At 36.3% G+C, this 23,315-nt stretch overlaps 2 protein-coding genes across 3 annotated transcripts; one reads left to right on the forward strand and one right to left on the reverse strand.

Moving 5' to 3' along the window:
- Window positions 1–18: 18 nt before the first annotated feature.
- Window positions 19–3,746, reverse strand: SAMD15 (sterile alpha motif domain containing 15). The gene is made up of 3 exons (XM_088145281.1): window positions 3,185–3,746; window positions 1,520–1,618; window positions 19–412 (listed from the first exon to the last, which is right to left on the reverse strand). Exons 1-3 carry the CDS (start codon window positions 3,530–3,532, stop codon window positions 134–136), a joined length of 726 nt encoding a protein of 241 aa, XP_088001407.1. The 5' UTR covers window positions 3,533–3,746; the 3' UTR covers window positions 19–133.
- TMED8 (transmembrane p24 trafficking protein family member 8) lies at window positions 3,680–23,114 on the forward strand. 2 transcript variants are annotated; one of them, XM_025175377.2, is made up of 6 exons: window positions 3,680–4,030; window positions 10,473–10,551; window positions 14,290–14,419; window positions 15,115–15,250; window positions 16,325–16,618; window positions 17,869–23,114. In XM_025175377.2, the coding sequence occupies exons 1-6, from the start codon at window positions 3,877–3,879 to the stop codon at window positions 18,084–18,086; spliced, it is 1,011 nt and encodes a 336-aa protein (XP_025031145.2). In that variant the 5' UTR covers window positions 3,680–3,876; the 3' UTR covers window positions 18,087–23,114. The 2 variants fall into 2 exon arrangements, with proteins under 2 accessions (XP_025031145.2, XP_088001406.1); XM_088145280.1 differs by lacking the exon at window positions 3,680–4,030 and having other exon boundaries at window positions 14,246–14,419.
- Window positions 23,115–23,315: the final 201 nt, after the last annotated feature.

Genomic DNA, 23,315 nt, shown 5'->3' on the forward strand with positions numbered 1-23,315 from the left:
TGTTTAGGATTAGAATACTTGTTAAACTGCATCCATATACAACTTTGTTCCCAGTGAAAACTGAAGTAGAAACACAGAAAACTATTGTAATGTGATATCTGAAACATGTGAAAAATAAATACTATCTTTTTGTTTATTTTGAGGAAAGTGAACTAGTTTGCTGTAGTTCTTCATATGATGGAGTTGAAGGCTGGGGTTCATATTCACATACTGGAGTTGAAGGCTTTGGTTCATAATCTTGCAGTCCTGCGTCTTGAACAAACTGAGAATAACTAAGAGCATCACTGTGCTTTCCAGTTTGAGACTTTTGTTCTAAAAACAACCCAGTATTATCTCGAGGTGGGAGAGATATACTTCTCTCAAAAAGGGGCTCCTCTATTTCCAGCAATTGTCGCACATGCCGTGAAACTTCCTGGAGAAAAAAAATAGAGGAAAAAATCTAGAAAACAAATACCATATTCATGTTTCTAAAGCTACATAGTTGTCATCCTAGTACCCCACCATGGAAAAACAAGATGACTGGGAGGTGGTTGGCACATGATTCACAATAATCCAGTAGTGGAGTATATATTGTCATATAAATGTACCACTGTCATGTCGAGTTTTGGTTCTTAATTTTTTAAAACCATAAGGCTTATTGTTTTTGCCACAATAAAGAAACATAGTCACATGAATCAATTCTATTCTCAGTAAAGAGAGCTGGCAAATATCTCTGTAACATAAGAATAACATCTTAAAATGTGTAAGTTTCTAAGTTTCTCATTTAAGCAATCATTCTCAGTTTCTAAACAAACACAAAAATATTGTACTCTTAACATTTATCAGTTAAAACATCTGCACAGGTCAGTACAAAAATAGAAAATTAATAAAAAATTAAAATTAAAAAATCAGCAATAGTCAACAACACAGTGGCAACACCCTATCTGGGTAAACAAAAAAATATAATTAACTAATAGGTCCTCCCATATAGGATCCCTTTAGCACTACATAGTTAATACCTATGTACTATTAATAGGAAGCTGACATATAGCTCTGGCACTATTCTTTCTATCTATCTATCTATCTATCTATCTATCTATCTATCTATCTATCTATCTTGTCTGATAATATCCTTCAGTCACCATCCATGCAAGTATAAAGATGAGCAATAGTGGTGTGCATATTCAGTACATGACAAGTGTCCAGGAAATTTAATAACAAAAATACAGGTAGATGATGCAACATAAAAACAAGAAAATATGCCCACCATGTCTTGGTTAGCTCTTTCATAAAAGACAAGACTGCTGCAACCCTATCTGTAAGTGAAAAATGATTGACTGAATAAATGCCTGAATGAGTGGATGGCATAAATACGGGAGAACAAAAGCTACTTCAGAAGTACTGAGTGTCAAATAAAGCTATAATAATATGAGGAGGAAAACCTACCATGATCTTATTGTTTTTGTCAGTTTTGCAATAGGCACAAAAGATAATCAGTATTTTTACTCTAGGGAAGATATAATTAAATATGTGCTCTCACCTTCATATGTTCAAAGTCAGTAATCCCAATCTGTGGCAGATTTGAACAGTTTACATATATGAGTTTCCGTCCTGAGATAAAATTTGCAGTAAAACACTCCTACTTAAAACAAAACAAGAAATATTATATAGCTTAAAACCTTCTGTTCTTCCTACTAACTAGCAGCACATATATAAATGTGAAAAAAAGTGGTTTATGAATATCTATGGAGACAAAATTTTGGGTCCTCCTTTAAATTTTTTAAGTGCCTCATCTTTATATTGCAATAGGCTGACACACCAAACAACCTAAAGATATGGAACTTAATTCTAGTTTACTAATAGTTATACTTGATTGATGATTTATCAATGACAGGATTTATTTAGCAATGGATGGCACTCTTCAGTGACTGAGCAGCTCCAAATTCCCTGGCTCCCTTTCATATCTTTTTTCCTTTTGCAAGATAACATTGTAGACCTTTATAACACTCAGGTCAATTCTGCAAATCTCAGAGTTTCCCCCTTTATATATTATACACTAGAATCCCATGACTAAAATCCTTTGTGATTAATTATTTCCCCATCAAGGTAGCCTTTCTTGGGATATGACCATGATGCAGACAGTTATGTGAAACTAAATTCATACGTTTTCCTAAATTCATACATCATGACATTAGAGTTTGTTTAATGAGCCAAAGTTGGCTGGATTCACACAACAAAACCAGATAAATCACATTATAACTAGTGCATGAGCTGAGTGACTGAACAAAGCTACAGTACATCTCATTCTCCTTTGCATCCTTTGCCTCTCTTCATCTCATTCCATTAAAAAAAAAAAGACATTTAGTACTACTTATGAAAAAAATGCTCAGGATTACTCCCTCAGATACTGTACATGTACAAAATCTGCAAGAATCCAGATAGCCACTAGATGGTAGCCAGGAGACACAAAAATTCTAGCTTTTGTTGCCATCTAGGGGTCATCTGGATTTTTGTCACCCAGCTCTAGCTGCCCTATCACTCTGTGTGTGTGTGTGTGTGTGTGTGTGTGTTGTGACATGACATAAACTCCACCACTTACATATTTGTGTATGACATCATAATACCAGTGCAAAAGGGGGAAGCATGCATTGTGACTTTCTGATGCACATTTTAATATTCTGGAGTCACTGTGGTTAGGAACAAATGCCTATGCATAATTTTACTGTAATATGAAAACTGTCCACGGTTGCTTTGTATACAGTAACTAAGCAATACTTGGACGTTTACTTCATTATTACTATATTCTGGAACTGAGTACTGTAGGTTATTTTTTGAAAATAGGCAAATCCTTGTCACAGATAATGCTGCTTTTTTATGAATTCATACTTCATGCTGTGCCATATTGTTTAACTGTAATAAATAAACCACAATTGGCAGGATTCACACATCATATTAACCCACAAACTATGTGTTAAACTATGCACATAATCTGGATTCACAGAACATACTAAAGTAGATCAAACATTTGTTGCTTAAAGTGATGTTTGAATCCAGTCATTGCAAACCATGGTTTGTGGCATACTGTGTGTCATAAATAAGCCAGTTTGGCCATACTCAGCAAACTATGGCCTAGTGTGATGTGTGAACTCATCCAGAATATCCTCCCCCTCTGCTTGCAAGGCAACCCGATCCTCTGGCCTCTTACTTTGTACTGAGGGAACCCCAAGGCATCGATCCATTCAGCCACCTCCTCGGGGGTCCAGGATAAATACAAAGGACCAACGATGGTGGGAGTTTTGACCTCGGCTCTGAGTGGCACTTCGGATTCGGATACGAGTATTGTTTCCGATTCAGCCGACGCTCGGCTGTCTGCTTGGGCAGAAGTCTGAGACTCAAGGGGACGGGGACGGCGGCGGCGGCGGAATGGCCTCTCACCCTCCTCCTCCTCCTCTTCCTCCTCCTCCTCCTCTTCTTCCTCCTCCTCCTCTTCTTCCTCTTCCTCGATGTCTTCGTCGTCCGCGATCTCCGTCAGCGAGGTCCCAGTACTGTCCATTTTTCCGACGGAAGGGGGGAGGGGAAGTGGAGGAGGAGGGGAACTATCCCGGTGCTATGACAACGCGTCCTTCCTGGAGCGGTCTCCATGGAGACCAGTACTTCCGGGAAGTGGCGCCGTTTTTCCTTTCCTTGTTTCGCTGTCTGTCATCGGAAAACGCTCTGTCGCAGCCTGACGAAGAACGTTCTCGTTTGCGGCCGGATTTAGGCGGGAACTCCATAGGGTGGAGGCCTGACAAGCGGCTGCTATCGGAGGAAGGAGAGCCGTTCGGCTTTTCCCGGCTGCTTCCGGATCGGTTCGCCACTTCCCGGTTGACTTCGGGGGCTTTGTTGTCTTGCTTTCCGATGTCGGACGAGCCGGCCGCCCCGGAGGGCATCCTGTTCGAATCCTCCGCGCCCGGGGGCTGGGGAAGCGGAGGCAGCGGTGACCATTGCTGTCCCAGCGGGCCCGAAGACCACAAGAAGCGTGCCGCGGCGTCGCCGCTCCCTGCTCCTTCGGGTACTTTCGGGGCTGCTATTAGAAAGAGGTGGTGAGGGAAATCATTGTGTCTGTCAGGCCTAACCTCCCCATGGGCCGAAGGATCTCTCAGAGCGCAGGGCGGAATTGGTAAATGCGAGTTAGTTGGGGAGGGGGTTGATTTGCCACTTTGTTTTCTCCTTTCGTCTTGTAGTTGAGGCCCTGCAGGCAGAAATTCAACAGGCGATTCCTTCCCGATAGCAGGGCTGTGGTGAGGTGCTCCAGCCCGTACTCGGTTCCTGTGTTTGGCGGACTCGTTGCCTTGTCAGAAGGAAAGTAAATATGAGGTGGCCTTTGGGACGGAGGTGCGGAGGCGAGAGGGAAAATGTCCCTCTGTGGAAATGTGGTGACCAAACCGCACAGAACCGAGGAGTGAAACGGTGTGCCTGGGCTGGCTTGATGAGTTATTTGTGCAGAATTAGTGCTGCCGATGTTTGTACAAGGACTTTCTAAGGTGTTAACAAGTCATCTCTAATCCATTACTCTCCTGGTCCATTGGTGTACAATTTTGTCATCCCTATCTGTAGCCTAATACAGGTGGAGTGTGCCAGGCTCTATGGGAGGGCTACTTTAATGCTTGCTGGTAGCCATTCAGACATTCAAGCTGAAGGAGTAAGCTCTGTTGAAAATAATGAGTTCTTAGTAATGAGGAAGGTTTGACTGTTAGGGTACTGTATCCCAAGAGCTACTGTGTGTGTGTGTGTGTGTGTGTGTGTGTGTGTATATTTTGGTAGCAAGTGCAGAAAATTGTCCTTCTCCTATCCTTTTCTCTTGTGCCCAATTTGAATGTGTCCTTTGTTTAAGCTCCCCTTCTTCTGGCAAGATATTTCATATGCTTAGCAGCACATTTTACTAGGTACATATCTGTAAATAACCCTTCTTACCAGAATATGCCATTAGTTGTGGTGGAACAGGTGTTTCCCTGGAAGCTTTGTTACCTGGACAATGGTTTACCTCAAGGCCTGCATAATTATCATATTGTTCTGTGTTAATCTCAAAGAGAAGCAGCATGCATGCGTGGGAATTGATCTTTAGAGATGCTTCTTGTACTTGGTTGGTGAGGTAGAAGAGTACCATAAAAGAATCCTTGGACGTGTTGTGTACAAAGGGATGTCTGTATTTTAATGGAGGGATTGGTGCAAGTTCTGTAGCCCCACAATTTTTCCCCCTCTCTTTAGAAATTCTTGCATTTCGGTAGCCAAATGTTGAACCAAAGATCAATTTCCATTGTAATGACAAGATCAGCATTAGAAAATAGGATGTTGCACTCAGCAAAGAACAAAACCATACTCCACTACTTTACAGGTTTGGGGGAGAATATTGTCATGTAGAAGATACATACAATATGTATCAGTGTTGCATTTTTATTTTATTTTTATCCTGCCTTTATTTTTATAAATAAGGCAGCAAACTTACCTAATACTCCTTCCTCCTCCTATTTTCCCCACAACAACAACCCTGTGAGGTGAGTTGGGCTGAGAGAGAATGAGTGGCCCAAAGTCACCCAGCTGGCTTTCATGCCTAAGGCGGGACTAGACCTCAAAGGTCTCCTGCTTTCTAGCCTGGTGCCTTAACCACTAGGCCAAACTGGCTCTCTTTTATGAGCCAAATAATAATGTGTAAATAATTATTATTAATAATAATAAAAATAAAAAATAATAATACAATTATTTATTACTGTGACAAATAATAATATAACAAATTGTTTATATATAAATAATATAAATATATATAAATATAACATGAAACATAAAAATATATAAAATATAACAAATAATAATAAAATGGCTCATTTATGAGCCAAATAATAATGTGACTGACATTTTTCTTTTAGTAATATTCTTATGTTTGATAGTTTTGTTTGTAAGGGACTACTCCCTTGAGGTATTGCACTGTTTATCTTTTCCCCAATGTACCAGCTGTTTTATAATTAGGCTAATGTAGCTTGGCGCAACTGTTGCATCATGTAATAGTGGTAAAAGTATTAAAGTTATTTGCTTTCTTGTTTTATATGCCCAGAAGCTATTGCTTTTTTGCCCTGTGTAATCACAATATGTAGAATTGAGTAAATTAAGTACTGTTTTCACTAATGTGAAGATCCTAGAAACATGAAATTAATGTCTGATCTGAAGTCTCATATGTGATTTTCTAGAGCAGTAGTCTCCAAACCTTTCTGACTGTGCATCCCAATCAGTTAAAAAAGTTTGAACATGGACTCCAATATGTGCATGTTTAATGTATATATTACTGAATGAATATATTATGTACATTATAAATAGTATATATAAATTTTACATATAAAATATTATATACATTCTGCATATTAAGTATTTATATAGCTTAATTTCTTTCTTATTTTTCTAGATAATAAAAATAGACTTTGTAATACTGTTGTGTGTGTGCACCTCATTTTGGAGACCAGTGTTCTAGAGCACATCTCTCCATAATACATAGTTTTGTTTGACAGCTGTTGTAGCATTGTAGATCCCAATTGAAGGTTATAATACCCAAAGCAGACTGAATTGTTTTTGCATCTGAGACTGAAAGTCTCATAAGTGTCTCTTCTTGGGAATAATACAATAATAATAAATAGCAGTATCTGTCTTTCATGGCATTAAAATCAACTTCAAGAGATTATCACTTTAGTACCATGAACTAATTAGGCAGATATAGAAAGCCATAGTATCAGCTTTTCATTGAAGGGTATGAAAAGGATATCCAATTTGAGGATACTTTCTAACAATTTAAATTATTTTAATGCAGATTATAACATAATAATATATATGGAATGCTTTGAACCCCATTTGAGGTGCTGTATAGAAATGGTGGTGTTTTTATGAGAGTAACCAATGTTTATGTTGCTTGTTTAGCTCCTTCAAACCTCTGTCAATATACAAAGGATGTTGCCAACTGAAACCATTAGAAGGGGATAGAGTGTTGTATGTTATTCTGGAATGAAGCCATTAGAAGGGATAGAGTATTGAATGTTGTTCTGTTGTATGTTAATAAATCTTGACTAGCCTTCTTCAATCTGGTACAGTACTTTCCAAAAGTGTTGGAATTTGGAACTACATCTCCCAGAATTCCCAGCATGTTGACGAGGAATTGTAGAATCTGCAGTCTCTACACATTTGGAGGACACCAGATTCGGGAAGGCTGATCTCGGGTATTTTTGCATGATATGCTTTCCCATGATTGCTGAATCATAGTTTGTACAAAGCCCAATTTTGGGATTTGGAAAACATATTAAACCACGAACTAACATTGTGAGTGGGTTAAAATGTGTGATCAATGGTTCCTATCTGTTTGGGGCCAAATGGCATATTTGACATTTTAAGAACACTTGGCAGGTACTCTTAAAAGAAAAAATATGGCATGGGTAGAGTTTGCTCTATGAAATGGCTCCCACAGTGGCAATCACAGACACACTCTAGCTCCTTCAGAAAGTGATTAATCCCCAGTTTATCTCTGCCTTTTTGGGGGGCAGATAAATCTTATTTATTCCTACTCTTTGACTGTAATGGTATGTGGGAATGTCCCTGGGAGACTGGGCAAAGAGATGCTGCCTAGGGAATGGTCAGATAAGAGGGAGCATAGCCCATAGGTTAGTGGGTAGAGCAAGAGGCTCAGGAGGGACCCTCCCTAAGTTATCAGGCTGTAAAGGTGACAGCGGGAAAATTGTACCTTCAGACTTGCAAGATTCTGTTAATGTAGCCTTACAATAAAGTAGAATTAGCTTATCTGATCTGTTTCCTGTTTGGTCTACCTAGGAAGGCTGACATTGACAGAGGGAAATAGTACGAATGATCTATCCAGTAGTTGTTTGGACTAATACATTGTTGTTGTTCAGTCATTAAGCCGTGTCCGACTCTTCGTGACCCCATGAACCATATCGCGCCAGGCCTTCCTGTCCTTCACTGCCTCCCTGAGTTTGCTCAGTTTCATGCTCATTGCTTCAGTGATGCTATCTAACCATCTCATCCTCTGCCGTCCTCTTCTCCTTTTGCCTTCAATCTTTCCCAGCATCAGGGTCTTTTCCAAAGAGTCCTCTCTTCGCATTAGGTGACCAAAGTATCTGAACTTGAGCTTCATTATCAATCCTTCCAATGAGCAATCAGGGTTGATTTCCTTTAAGATTGACTGGTTTGACCTCCTAGCAGTCCAGGGGACTCTTAAGAGTCTTCTCCAGCACCACAGTTCAAAGGCATCAATTCTTCGGCGCTCAGCCTTCTTTATGGTCCAGCTCTCACAGCCATACATTACTACTGGAAAAACCATAGCTTTGACTATGCGGATCTTTGTTGGCAAGGTGATGTCTCTGCTTTTTAATATGCTATCTAGGTTTGCCATAGACTAATACATTAGAACAGAGTATATATTTCTGGAGGAAAATATTCCATTAATTTTTTTCATAAAAATGAACCAGCAAGATAATGAATAGGCATAATAAGCATGTTGTAACATTTTTCCTTTTTATGTTACTTTTCCCACAAAGTAACTATATATTTGTACTGTAGCTATTCAGACCTGCTAAAATACTTTTAGTTTTTAATACAAGCAACCTTTTCAAAATCCAAATTCTATTAAACTGAATGTTATAAAATGTTTACAAACATTCCAGTCAAATAAGTTCTGAGTGAATCTTTGAATTTTGATGGTCATAGGAATTAAATCACATTGCATGTAATTTTTTTCTTAATCATGTATTTAATTCCAGCTATTTGGGAAAACTTCTAAGATATTTATATAGCAAGTAAACTTAACCATGAAATGAAACAAAATTCATTTTAGTTTCAATTACTAATATAAGCCTAATATGCTAAATTAGATTAATTTTGAATTGTGGACAACTGATTCATTTTTTTCTGGAAAAGTCACAGCTCTGGTTGGCATAGACAGTAAAGAGATGTCTGCCACTGATTTCTGTATTAGGTGCTACCTCCCCTTAGAGCAGCTGCTATGGGATTCCCATAAGGCCTTTTCATGCTGTATTATTTTCTGAAAAATATATGTTTCTGGTTAATTTTTCAAACAGCAGGTTAGTTTCCTTTTGCAACATATTGACCCCTATTAATCAGGGCTGTGGAGTTGGAATTGTGGAGTCGGAGTCAGGGTCAGAGACAGAAGCAATTCTTGGGTTACTGGAGTTGGAGTTGGAGTCGGTAAAAATGTACAGACTCCAACTCCTAATAAATATAATTTGTATAAAATATAAATAATATAATATTTCGTATTTCATAGATACTGATTTGATTAACATATTTTTTTCAGGATATATTTTAATTTTAATGCCTTGTATGCTGCATGCTTGCAGTCAATATAGGAAATACATGTTTAGTATATTTATAATTTATTTCCTATATCGATATATAATTAAAGGAGTTGGAGTTGGAGGTACCATGAATAAAGGAGTCAGAGTCGGAGTCGAAGTTTTTATGTGGTGACTCCACAGGCCTGCTTTTAATGAACCCTATGTTTATTCATACACTCTATGTCAAATATTGTGACCATGCAAATTAAGATTAAATCAAGAAGTTTATAAGTAAGTCATTTTTCAAACATTTAATATTTTGCTTTTCTATGAAGCTGTTTGGATAAAATGAGAAAATGTGGTCCTTTTAGAGGTACCTGGTTTAATTATGGCTCATATGAAGGAATGAAATGGTTGGTACTCAAGATATTAATATGTTGGCTTTCTAAGCAAGAAAATATGATAATCTGAACCAAATTATTGGCACCAACATGTTTGTGTGCACATGTATGTGTGTGACACACACACACACACACACACACACATAATCTAGTTGACCGTATTTCATTTAGAAGAACATCATGACTCCAATACTTAATTGTAGAACTATTGATTTCTCTCACTTAGAGGCTTTCAGTTCTGTCATCTTAAATAAGCAAATATATCTTTAAGATTATTTAGTATTTAGCATTTATTTTTAAATCTATGAAACTGTACCTTTCCAGCCCAATATTCATAATACTGTATTCTGCTTGTAAGATAAACTGACTTGGTTCTTATAGGGCCTGAATCCTATGTCACAAATACAGACATATTATTGACTAATCCCACTGAGAGTAATGTAGCCAATCCAACCTTTTTGGTGTCTCTTGTAGTTAATCTTTGTGAGCCTAGTTATAAACATAATTGTTTAGCATTCTTTAGGACTAAATTCCTGGGGCCAGGTATACTAACTTGGAATAGAAGCCACTTCTATTTATGTATGTTATGGTACCTAGTAAATGTATTAGATTTTCTCATATTTCTTTCTGAAATAGGATGCTCTGAATCCTGCAGAGACCAAAAGCAGTATATAGCACAACACAGCCTGCTGATAAAGTATTTTGTGCCTATAACTGAATTGTAATTAGTACTAAAAGATGAAATATTATAGCTATCTTTGCTCTCTTCTAGAAAATGAAGATTCAGCTCAAAAATCAGATTCTACATCCCAAGGAGCTGTTGTTTCAGAAAAGGATGCATTACCATGCAGGTAAGAAATATATAAAGATCTATATAAAATGTTGAGGAAATGAGATTCTGATTTGCATATCTTTTCATAATGAAGACATCTATCAATCAATTTATTCCCTTCACATTAAAGAAGAAAATTGAATTTTTGGCTCCATGATTTGTTCTAGGGTTTTGTTGGATAATTGCTTATCCTGAAAGTGGATAAAAATAATTTGTCCAGCAATGAACACATGCAAAATGCAGCATACAAAGATATGACTACTCTTTTGGCATAATTGAGTCTTAAATGCTTATTGTATTGAATATCACTGTGTAGCAAATTTATTCCTTAATGAGGGGTTCAGCAATTTTCAGCACTGATCGACTGATGGTTGAAATGATAAGGTCATATCATATACCATAATTAACAGGAAAAAAGGAGGCATTAAACTTGCACTCTTATCTGGGAAAAAATCTGGAAACAAACAAGATTACTTTTGGAAGACAGAAATCCTTGTTTTTTCCATTTCCTTCCCCATCCAAGGATACTGTACAACAGTCCAGTTTATTCCAAAAGCTTTTCCTTTAATTTCCAAGTTAGCGTGAACTCCATGCTACAGCCCACGATATGTTTTCTCATTAGTATGGATATGAATATAAAATAACAGTGAGTTTCTTGATTTAAATCTTTTGGTTTTATCTTTGATTTTGATTTCATTCTTGGTTGCTAAAGAGCTGCTAGATAAAATCCAAAGCACTGTTCCTTATTCCTAAAGCACCTCATCTCCCACTGGCTATGATGAGTAGTAATATCTTCGGAACACCCTCATTAGAGAGGATCTTCAAGTGTATTCCCTGTTAACTATTATTGAGAATCAAGGCAAATGGATAAGTGATAGCAATGTTTTTACCTTTTAAATTTTTTTTGGTGTTTTATTTATGCTTCAAAACTTACTGTATGCTTGATATTAGTGTGAGCTGTAAGGGGCAATTTAATACATAAAAATGAAAACAATCACAACAAAAAAGTTTTTGATCATTTTATTTGTTAGCTGTATTTATTGTTAGATTTATATTCCATCTTTCCTCCAGGAGCTCAAGGCAGCCATCATAACATTCCTGCCTCCAATTTCATCCCCACAACAACCACCCTGTGAGGTAGGTGAGCTGAGAGAGTGACTGCCCAAATTCATCCAGTGAGCTTCCATGACAGAGGGTAGACTTGGTCATAGGTCTCCCCTGTCCTAGTCCAGCATCTTAATCACTACTCATTAATTCATTAAACATGATTAATTCCAATAAAATCTAATATTCTCACTAAAACAACAAAAAGTATTAGCATTAATGTCTTCTTAGGACTAGGAACAGCTTTATGGTATTTTTCTAAAATCAACATTGTGCAAAACAGTGTGATAGATCCTAAAATAGTTCCTTAAAAATAGGGATGTGATTCTACAGAAGATCATGGAATACAGAGAGGGATGATAATGATGAACCTTTAATAGGTTCCTGATTTCAGACATAACAGAATACATGCATAAGATGGTACAGAGATAAGGAAGCAATAGGTTACCACTGAAAATTTTTGTATGGAGATTTCTAGGGAATACTATAGATGTAGGGCCTGGGCAATAGCCTACTTAGTTTTATTTTATGGTAGTTGCTATTGATTATTGATGAATTTAAGTTAGTTTTAAGTTGTGTTTTCTTTGCAGCAGAGAAAAAATAACCATAATAACAATAGTAAGAATTTATTAAATTTATATGCCGCACCACTCCCAGCAACTCTGGGTGGTTTACAGTTGTTTAAAAACAAAGAACAATACAAAAAACGCCAAAACAGCACAGACAAAAGAACAATGGCAAAAAACAAACAAACAAACCCAGAGGGGAACAAAAAAGGAGGAAAGAGGCATCAGTCATCCTCTCCAATTAACAATTAAGTAGGTTTTTAACCATGTGACTTTAGACTAAATTAAATAGGTTTTTAACCATATTAAAAACTTAAACAAGTAGGTTTTTAACCATATGACTAAAGTCTTTATTCTAATATTTTCATGGTATTGTTTTCAATTGCTTTTATCTGTCCATTTTTCTCAACACTGTCAAGCGTAGTGAATGCTGCACTTCTATACCATTCAGAGAAAAATAAACAGTTTAATAAAATAAATCCACTTCGTAGTTGGTTCCATGCTAGGAGGTATAGTATTTCAGATGAAAACATGCAATAGGCCAATTTGGCTAATACAAAGTACTGTAACATACAGATTCAATTGGGTTTAGCTCTCATTGCTTTTTTTTTTTATCTTAACTTGCTACTGGAATTTAATTGTCTTCCAGTTAATGAAATTTGAGACTATATGTGGCATACGTTTCATTAGATAGTGTCAATGAAGGCAGAAATGAAGTGCTTGTTACTACACTAGTTTGGAAAAGTTGTTATTGCAATGACAAATATATAGTATAAATACTTCTGAAAGAATCTCTGTATCTTTCTGTTTGTGAGTGCATTATGTATCAGTACACATGGAAACCTTCTTACAGCAGTGGCGCCTACACTTTTTGGGCTAGTAGAAACATTCTGAATTTTGAGAACATGATATGAAAGCACTTACACAAATGGTAGCCCTCATGGTTGTGAATTTCCCATTTGCAAAATGGATGCATTGGAGAATGGCCAATTGCACAAACATTAATTTACCAAGAAATAATTTGGTGAAAAAGCTCCTACTATTCCTTAGCCCACTCTCCAGGATGTTACCTTCTACCCTCAGCTTAGGGTAATCATTTTTTTCCTAGAAAAGTGAATTTGCTTCCTGGCAAAGTATTATGCTGTAACCTCCAGAGTCTGCTCTACATCGGTATATATCCACCCTAGGGAATTCATGTGGAGAAGAGAGCTGCCACTTATTCCTGTGCCTTTAGCCCTTTGTTCATCTCTAATGTATATAAGACACCTGCTCCCATAAACCACAATACATTTTGACTCCTCCCCTTTACAGTAACAGTCAGATACATCACAAATTTTGCGTGCACAGGTTCAATCTCCAGCATTTCCATTTGAAAAGAACTTTCATAGCAGACATGGGAAAATCCCTGCCTGTTGCTTTTGAGAGCTCCTTCTTGTAAATCAGAATAGATAATACTTATTTAGATAGTGATATGGCAATTTATAAGGCAGCTTTAAATGTTTGCATCAAGCCCAAATGCAATGGTCAGCTTGTGGAGTACTTGGCAGGGATAAGTTATTGCTATAGCTTCTTGAATTGTTCTCTGTAAAATATATTTTCATACACCATATATTTTCTTTCTTTACAATGTTTTAAAACTGATTTTTTTAGGTAAGTTTATAGATAAGTTTGAACCAAGTAGTCAAACTGTTGTGCCTTTTTTGTATGGATACATTATCTGTGATAGCTAATTGTTTTTTTAGTTCTGGATATAGTTCAAACCCACTGTTTACAAGAAGGTTCAGCAATAACTCATCCTGAAGAAAATCTATCTTTGTGGTCACTAAGAGTCAACACTAATTTGATGGCAAATAACATTCTTTCAGCTACCTAAAGGAATACAACACAGTATTTCTCATTTGAATTTTGGCTTAGCTGAGACTTTCACCTGGATATAACAACAACAAAAAAAGCCAGAGGAATCCTGTTTGATCCCAAGTCCCCTTACAAGTCCCTGTTTATTTTCTTCCAATTGATTGGCGTTTTACCTACCTATTATACCAGGTTCTTAAAACATCCTGCATTCTTGTGCTATCTTTCTCTGAGAGGCTGCAGAATGGATCACCTGTAAATTCAGATGCTACAAAGGATTCTGCAAGTGCTGATGGTAGTCCAGAGGAGCAAGATGTAGCAGGAAAGGAGGAGATCCTCACTGATCAGTTCCAGCACCAAAAGGAGGTAGGTGATTTGACTCCTGGGCTATTTCTACTTGCCAAACCATTTTACAGTCCTTTGTTTCTAAACATGTTTATTCGTGTTTTTCATTATAGTGGCAGTATACTGTGAAATGTTTAATATACTGTTAAAACTTGTATGTAGTACAGACAAGATTGTTGAACTGTACTTTTTTTCTGGGATCCGATATTTTTAATTGATTACATTTCTTTGTTGCATAAATTTTAAAAAATGTGGACTAGAAAAGAAACTTGAAAAGATATTTCAACAAAGATAGTTGCAAATAGGTATTTAAAGAATTGAGATAAAGATATGTGCAGAAAAAATATTTTTGTTAAAAATTGAGGCACTTTGACATTACTGTATTTTCTACCATGGGACCCTTGCAAAACTTCTGCTATAGGTAGTGTGGCCAACAAGTCTCTATTGCCCCATAATCAGTGAAAAAAGGACATGGATATGAGATCTAATGGAGTTATGAAGGAAGAGGCACAGTCTCTGAGTGACCTGGAGCTTTTAAAGTTACATATATAATCTCTTGTTACCTAGTTTTTACTGCTGGAATTTTCCTTGTTTGTCAGTATGAGATCTGGACATTATGCCTTGAAAAGTTTAAATGTAATATCTAAAGAAGTAAGGGGACAAAAACTGAATTTTGTTATGGTATAATATTAAGAAGGCATCTGTCCTCTGTATAGGAAGCTGTACTGACAAAGTACTCTGCGCCACAAGGACCAGGTGATGTAATCATGATACAGTCTGAATATACAGGTGCAGTAGATATCCTCTCTGCAGAGCTAGAAACTACAGATCTCCTAAGCGAACAGAAGAAAGGTAAGGACTGTGCTTTTATTGCTATGTCTTCATACGGATCAGTAGCTAGAGTTCTGCTGAAAAAACGTTTGCAAGATTTGAGATGTTTTGTGATAAAGTGTATGGTAAGCCTTATAGTCAATAGTAAAATGTTCATATATAGGAAAGTGGCAACAAAGATTTTGATTCTTCTTTGCTTTTTAGTTTTTAGTTTTCTATTTTTTGTGGTGTATGAGCCAGGATATATAATTTCTACCCTCTGTTGGATTGTTTTCTGATTCTTTTTATTTAGCTTTTATATTATCACAAATTTTGCTGTCACACTGTGCTTATTTGGTGAGAGTAAGTGAATCTCCCCTTTGGACTATGTGGGTTTATTTATTTTGTTCCCACTAGTTTTTTGTCATTCTTCCCATCTTTACTCATTTTTGCCTATTGTTGTTTTTTTCTTGTTTTTAAAGTTTTTTATCTGTGACTGCCCAGAGTTGTTGGGAGTTGGGCAGCATATAATAATAATAATAATAATAATAACAACAACAACTATTATTATTACTATTATTATTATTATTATTATTGAGTATTATGACAGAATAAGAAATCCACAGAAATTTGAGATGAAGCAAGACAACAATAGAGTTGAGATGCTGTCACATACTTTATTTAATTTTTAATGCTGGGGATGAAATTCTCATAGTGAGATTTCTCTGGAGATTTTAAAAAATCACAATAGATATTTAAAACAAAATTTTTAAGTAAGGCAAATTAACACAGTCCACATTGTAGTGATAATTTATTATACCTTCACCACCCAGTTTGCTCTTACAAACTTTCCTGTGCTAAGATGTTTAAGCAGTTGTATAGTATATGGCATTATGGGTGAGTCAACTTAAAGAATAGATTCAGTCAGCCAAAAAGACCCTTAGAAGAAAAAGGAATGTTTAATTTTGAGAGCCCTGTCAGCATTAAGGGGACTAGAGAAATCTGATTCCTTCTTTTGAAAAAGATAAACTTGTAATTAGAATGCCCAGTCTTGTTAAAGATTCTATCAGCATCTATGTTATAAAGAACTAAGAAAGCCATCCTTCTTTCTTTTAGTTCGGCCACCTCCTCTGATTCCCCCTACTACTTGGACAAATTCTAAGATAAGGGAGTTTAAAACAAGGATGGCAAAGGAGAAGAATGCCCGAATGCTAGTGAAGCGGGGCGAGGTGTTAACAGTCCGGGTGCCCACCCACCCTGATGGGAAGCGCGTCTGCTGGGAATTTGCTACGGAAGATTATGACATTGGGTTTGGAGTCTATTTTGATTGGACTCCTATTACTAGTACTGCCATTACTGTTCAGGTCAGTGAATCAAGTGATGAAGAAGATGAAGAAGAAGAATTTGAAGGTATGTCATGTCTTATATATAGTGTCTGAGTTGGTTCACACAGTTAAAACCATTATGTCCCAAATAGTCTCTCAAGCAAACACAACTTCTTTAACTTGAGTGACAGAACTGTGCCATTAGTCTTCAAACTATTTCGTAGAACATCAGCAGGAAAATTTAATAAAACCTGATAATAAAACATGTATTTGTTTGTTTGTTTGTTTATTGATTGATTGATTGAACTGGACTTATTTGTCCAAACACTGCCAACTCTGAGCAGCTTGCATAGTCAACCTCTGCAAATAAGGTTAAAGTGTATATAGCACCAGGGCTGGGGCCATTCAGGTCCTAGGGAGGGTGCTTTTCTAAAGAAATAGGACAGTGACTGAAAAGGCCTATGCCTAGGTTTTTGGCTAAGGTGGTGCCCAGTTTTGCTGTCTTTTTTCTTTATTGTTATATGGTTTTATTGTTATTTTTTTCTGTGTTTTTAGTTTGTGAACCACCCAGAGTCACTGGGAATTGGGCGGTGTCCAGATTTAATTAATAATACCTCCGAGGACCCTGCTGATGACATTCCTCAGTGATAGGATCTGTAGACACCTTCACAGTCCTCCAAAATTAACAAGTTTTACATTTTTTCCTTTGAAACTAGAAAGAGTTTACACTTAAATCAGGAAAGAATTCCATAAATATAGGGTCACTGCAGAAATCGTCTCACTCTGTTCTTGCTTCTTTTGCAGTGTAAAATAGAAAACCCTTCATCTGCTAGAAGTTGGAATTTGAAAATTGAATAAATCAATGCCTGAGCAGGGAGAGTAGGCTGTTCCTTATTGCTTCCTCTCTTATGAGCATTACTATTTTTTATTATTATGGAATAAAATGAGCTACTTGGAAGATTTATATGTTGAAATGAATAAAGACAAGGGGGGAATAATTCCCTTTTGCTACATTTTCATTTTTCTAATCAATCATGCAAATGTACAAAATACATAATGAAAATAATATTTAGAGATTTAATAAATGTTTCACATGCTTTAATTATGAATAATTTAGGAATGAGGTTGTGCTTCGTTTTTTTTTTTAAATGACAGGACTGTTGCATTCTCAGTTTCCTGAGAAGCATGAAAAGTCTAATCACCAGATGCTTTGAAACCTGTGATAATAATGTTCTCTTTGTGTAAGCTCATTTAGTTAGATTCATAATCCTGAATCTATATGGCCTCCTTCTGTTGGCTTCTATAGCTGATGTATATATTGTGCATTCTTCTCAGGACCTATTCCTGTTGGCGATGTGGAAAAAGGCTCCAAAAGCTATTTGCGAAACCGTTATGGGGAGATCATGCCAGTCTACCGAAGGGACAGCCACCAGGAAGTGCAAGTAGGAAGCCATGATTATCCAGGCGAGGGCATCTACTTGCTCAAATTTGACAATTCTTACTCTCTTCTACGCAACAAGATTCTCTTTTTCCATGTTTATTATACCAGTTAAAGAAGTAAATCGTTTTGTTGCCAAGACTAGCATATATACCTTGCGATGGCCAAATTTTGTACTCTGTGCTTATATACAAATATACGTTTCCTACTTTGCCCCACTCTCCAAGTGGAGCAAGTGATCATTAGGAATTCCACTTTGTTTTATGCAGACACAAAGCTGGGATTTTAATTACAGCAAGCAAGTCACTGGACATGAGATTTCAATGTCTGTTTTTCTTTTGATTGCACTTACATGAACTGAAGTTAAAATATGCCTTTTCTTTGGAGGTAAATATATTATCTCCTTCTACCCTTCTGGCTGCAGTACTCACTGGAATCAGCTGCCAAAGCAGCCTACGGAACTCTGTCCACAACTGCACTGTGACTGTGATATGGTGCGCTGCCATTTGCTTTAGAGCGGAGATCTTGTGAAATGGTACGTAGGTTGGCTACTCAGGCCACTGGCAGGCTGTCTCCTCTCATCTGGCTCCCATAAATGGCGACCTCCTCAGTTGTTTGTATATATTTTACAGCTTGGCTGGATGGAGCCCAAACTGCATCATTCTCTTTCAATAAGAGAACAACATAAACTATAAAAGAAAAAAGCATACCCCCCAAAATTCTGCTTTTGATGAATTATTCAGGAAGCAGACATCAACAAAGGCTTTCCCAGTCCCTTCATTCCTAGTTTTTGGGGCATAATGTACTGTTCTGTTGGTGACTTTTTTGCATGAATTCATTAAAGTGTAGTAAAAATTGCTGAAATTCCAAATGTCTTTTAAATAGATGTTCATGGAGCATAATTTAAAACTAAACCAACCAAACCAGGAAATGTTTATTTCAGTGGGCAGAAAATATCAGTTTCACTCAGCTAGATACTAAAATGGAAGCAGTTTGTGCATATTTGCCATGCTGCTTCTGGACACCCAGGAGCAAACATTTCCAGAAGCAAGAAGACTTTACATAAGCACCCAATAGTTACTATACCCATAGTTAGACAGACACAAGATAATACCAGTGACAGAAAGCAATACTGAGCTATATGTTAGTCCTTTTGCTCTATTGGAAGTATTAACTTCGTAGCTTCAGCAATGGTTTTGTAATTTATATGGAAGAGCACAGTATGGGGCCTGCAAAAGGCCTGATACATTTCTAACCTTATATGACCTCCCTCATACAAAATGAAGAGTCTTTAAACAGTCAGGAAGCATTTCTTATCTTGTACATCTTTGTAATTTATTCAGACTTCAGAAGCACTGCCAATATTTAATATAGCATAAGCAGCAGAGCTAGCTATTGCAGTTACCTACCAGTTGGCAATTGTATTACTATCTTTCACAGCTCAGGTTTTATAGAATGTGTATGTACAGCTCATGTTGTCTCTGTAGCAGACGACTTGTAAATGTATTTAAGATTTCAGAGGCAGATTTGAGCAGGCCCTTTTAAAGTCACTACTTCTTGTGATGTTTGTCTAGTATGCTTGACTCTGCATGATTACACCAAATATTTGTTGTATGTAGTAGATCTGGGGAGAATGTTCCTAAGAGGTTTCCTTGTTGAAGTTTGGTGATTTTGTATTTCTGCCATATTTTTTAGTGAGAAACATAGAGAAGATAAAATTGGCTCTTACCTCAGGCTTAAAAAAAATCAGAAAATAAAAATTCATTCTTTCTAAATTTGAAATGGGAGACTGAGTAAACATGTACTGCTAACTTTAAAGAGGAAGCCAAGTATGGCTACTCCTTCCCATTTTGTATTTATTTAAGATGAGATTGGAGAAACAATTACAGCATAAAAAGTACAGTAACTGCAAGGAACAGAGTTTGGTGGAAGAAGGGGAATCACAATTCAAATGGATTTTCTGGTTTTTAAGCTGCTGATTTTTGAAGATAGTCTTGAAGGAACCACAGAAGAGGAGCTGCTGTATTGTTGGTTGTAAAGCCCATGGGCAGCATTTAATGTTTCTTCCTCCCCCCACCCCAACTGTTTGTATACCCTTATTATTGTTGAAATCATTTCTAGTTGAAGCTTATCTCTAGATGTCCCACGCTGTACAGAAAATAGAGCTCCCTATGTTTGTGCCCGTTTTCAACCCAAAGATTTTGCTTTGTTTAGAGTTCAGAAAATGAAACGGATTTGTTTGCTTTAGCTAAGGTTTTACTTGAAGAAATAAAAAAAAGAAAAGATATATATTTCAAATGTGCAAGTTTATGTTGACTTTAATTACAGAGCTCTATTTTTAACTCTTGAGTAATATAAGTATCTTTCAAGCAAAGCAACTGCATTTGTTCTTAAGTCCCACAATATCTTCTAGAGGTTTGTTTAACATGAATTGTTGCTGAAATTACAGTATACATTCTGCCTGCAAATCTAGAAAATATAATGAACTTAATTTTAGAAAAGAGAATAGGGTTGAAATGTGGAGCAAGTTAAAATTTGCAGTAGGTATCAGCTGAGCAAAAGCTTTCTTGCCTTTCTTACCATTCTCTGTTTAGTGACAGCAGTTTTCAGATTTGTTCTTACTGAACTAATCAGTTTAAAATTGACTGTCTTCATAGGTACACTTTGCTCATTTGACTAAGGAGATTAATTTCTGAAATAATGCTGAAGTTTAGTTTAAAAAGGGTTAAGGTTCTGGATGTTCTGTTCTCTTTATAGAGCTCACCTTGGATTTTATACTCATTTGATGAATTAGTGTATAGTACATAACATTCCTTCTTCATATGTGTGGGTTGTATATTCACACATATGCATGTGAGCTTAATATGTATCTCTTATCCAAAGACTAGCCAACCTCAGGCCAAGTCAAAATATGGCTGTTTGTCTCTCTTCCTCCTGTGAAAAAAATTAGCTGTATGTGCTGCAGACCTAAAATTCTGTAACCACAATGCTAATGAAATCTGTGGAAAACATTTAGAGCGAGCATTTATCCTTGCCTGTAATTGATTCTAGAAATTTCTCAACATTATACATGCATTGTTGTAGATAAAAATAGAAATATAATTTTAGTTACTGGGATAAATGAGCTATGATTTTAGATTGGGAAGTAAAAGTCTGATAGAAATGTACTAAAATAAAATAATTATATGAGTGCCTCATAATGAATGCACTTTGACCTCTCCTCACCTGCTTTACTTAGTGTATGTGAAATACCAGGCTTTGGCCATGTTCATATGGTAGTGTACAGAATTAGCACAAATGAATAAAAGTATATATAAGGCTGCTAAAAATGGAGAACAGGATCTAATTAGTTCCAATATATAAATTAAGCATTTTGTAACTTATTTTACTTCTACTTTGCATGAAAAGCCACATTTTAGTCATATTAATATACTCAGCCCATGTATTTGTTTTAATTAGGTATCATTTAGTATATGTTTGTCTTTCTCCTTTAACTACTGAGAAGCAAGCTAGACATTATTGGAAGTAATCTTGGGTGGGATTGGCGGGGGGGGGTATTATTGATGCTGCTTTGTTTGTCTCATTTTAACCAGGATATGTATGCCAAACCCCTGATTCACTAAGAACAGTGTGATATAAAATGATTGCTACAATTCTGTATGCATTTAAATCCCATGAAAATTTGGACATATTTCTAAGTAGACCTGTACAACATTGTCCTGTAAGTCTCCTTGCACCCCAAGAACTTGTTTGTTCAAGACATATTCCTCTTATTGTCCTTGAAGATCCAGTAGAATTTTATAGACCCACAGCATGAAAGGAGTTTTGTTAGTGAGGCAATTTTGGAACAGTTCACAAGAGAGAGTTCACTGACATCTTCATGGTAAATCTCATTTCAGATAAGAGGTATTTTGTTTTATCTCTTAACCTTCATAATGTAAGACCAAAATCCATTCAACCTGTATCTTAAATTGATTACTGAGAAATCAGGGAGGCATTGTCTGATCTTAAAGCATACTATAACCATTGTTGATTTGCTTATCACAGCCTGGGCTAACTGTTCCTAGTCATACTGTATTGCAAATGGGTTATTTTTTAGAGCACACACAAAGGCTGCTTAAGAGAAATCAAGACTAAACTTTTGGAATTTTTGTGGTGGACCAAAAGGATTTACAAACTCTGTCTTATAGTATAGTGAATAGTATTAGTACAGTAAATTTGCTTATATTGATTTGAGAGGGTCGCTGTGAGATTTATTTGAGTTTAGAACTATGGCCTTTAAAAAAAAAAAACCATTTACAATGGTTCAGTCTCAAAATAATGGGTATAGATGCAAAAATAAATTCATTTTGGAGTAGGTCCTATTCATCTCTATGAGACTTATTCTTAAGTGATCATGGATAGAAGTGAGCTCTATAAGGATGTGAAACTGGTACATCAGGATGTACTTATATTGTAATTTAATACCAATATATTAGCAAGGACTTCTGCTAGTCCATGGGTATTTATAATTGATTGGCATTGAAGGAAAATATTTTAATATTTAGACTTCAATAAAAGTTTTGATTAACTCAAGTTATAAACATATAACTGCCATTACTTGCCATTACGTGCTTTCTGTTGGGCTTAGTGGAACTAAACCTATACTTAGCAGGTCTAAGCTTTATCAAATGTAGGATATTGTCCCTGGGAACAAGAATAAAGGGTTGCTCTTTGCATTTTTAGCAGTAACATTAAAACATGATTGAAATAAAATGAGTAGACTGGTTTGTAGTTTAAAATGATTGGCCTATAATGAAAACATGCCCTTCAGATGAAATTCAATTCTGTTTTGTACCATATAAAATTTTTATTCTGTGGTGATCTGTTTGATATAATTTTCTTAATAATTTTGTGTACTTTCTCCTCTTATCCTCCCAAACATTTTTTTCTTAAGTGGAGAAGGTGTTTTATTAAGTTATGGCACTGAGTCGAATATTCTGGTACTAGCTAAATAAAGTCTGTCCAGTGTATTGCTTTGTCTTTCAGAACTTGATTAATGTTTGTTACGTTGTTTAGAGCCATGGTTTTGTGATTGTGTTTGACTTTTACAAAGTTATTTCATTAAAGATTTTCATCATTTTGCCAAGACTTTTTGACTTGTTTTTTTCCCCCCCTTCTATTTAAATTATTGGTTGTGGATAACATTCTTAGTACCAAAGTTTTTGACACCTTATACAGTTGTTACTTGTCAAAGTAGAGGTCTGCATCTTTTTGTACTGGTAGATACATCAGCAATGTTTAGAATATAAGTACACTTGAAAAATGGGTACTAGATAGGCTGCCCATTCAGAAATGGTTGCTG

Source organism: Python bivittatus, unplaced genomic scaffold (genome assembly GCF_059951505.1).
Source record: "Python bivittatus isolate LINGU-HERP-01145 unplaced genomic scaffold, Pbiv_v1 ctg000480_np1212, whole genome shotgun sequence".
Taxonomy (NCBI): Eukaryota; Metazoa; Chordata; class Lepidosauria; order Squamata; family Pythonidae; genus Python; species Python bivittatus.

Coding starts and splice junctions, on each gene's coding strand:
- SAMD15 (XM_088145281.1), bottom strand. CDS start 3,532: ATGGACAGTACTGGGACCTCGCTGACGGAGATCGCGGACGACGAAGAC. Junction 1,619..3,184: donor TGGGGTTCCCTCAGTACAAA/GTAAGAGGCCAG, acceptor TGTTTTAAGTAG/GAGTGTTTTACTGCAAATTT. Junction 413..1,519: donor CTGACTTTGAACATATGAAG/GTGAGAGCACAT, acceptor TTTTTTCTCCAG/GAAGTTTCACGGCATGTGCG.
- TMED8 (XM_025175377.2), top strand. CDS start 3,877: ATGTCGGACGAGCCGGCCGCCCCGGAGGGCATCCTGTTCGAATCCTCC. Junction 4,031..10,472: donor GCCGCTCCCTGCTCCTTCGG/GTACTTTCGGGG, acceptor GCTCTCTTCTAG/AAAATGAAGATTCAGCTCAA. Junction 10,552..14,289: donor AAGGATGCATTACCATGCAG/GTAAGAAATATA, acceptor TTTCTCTGAGAG/GCTGCAGAATGGATCACCTG.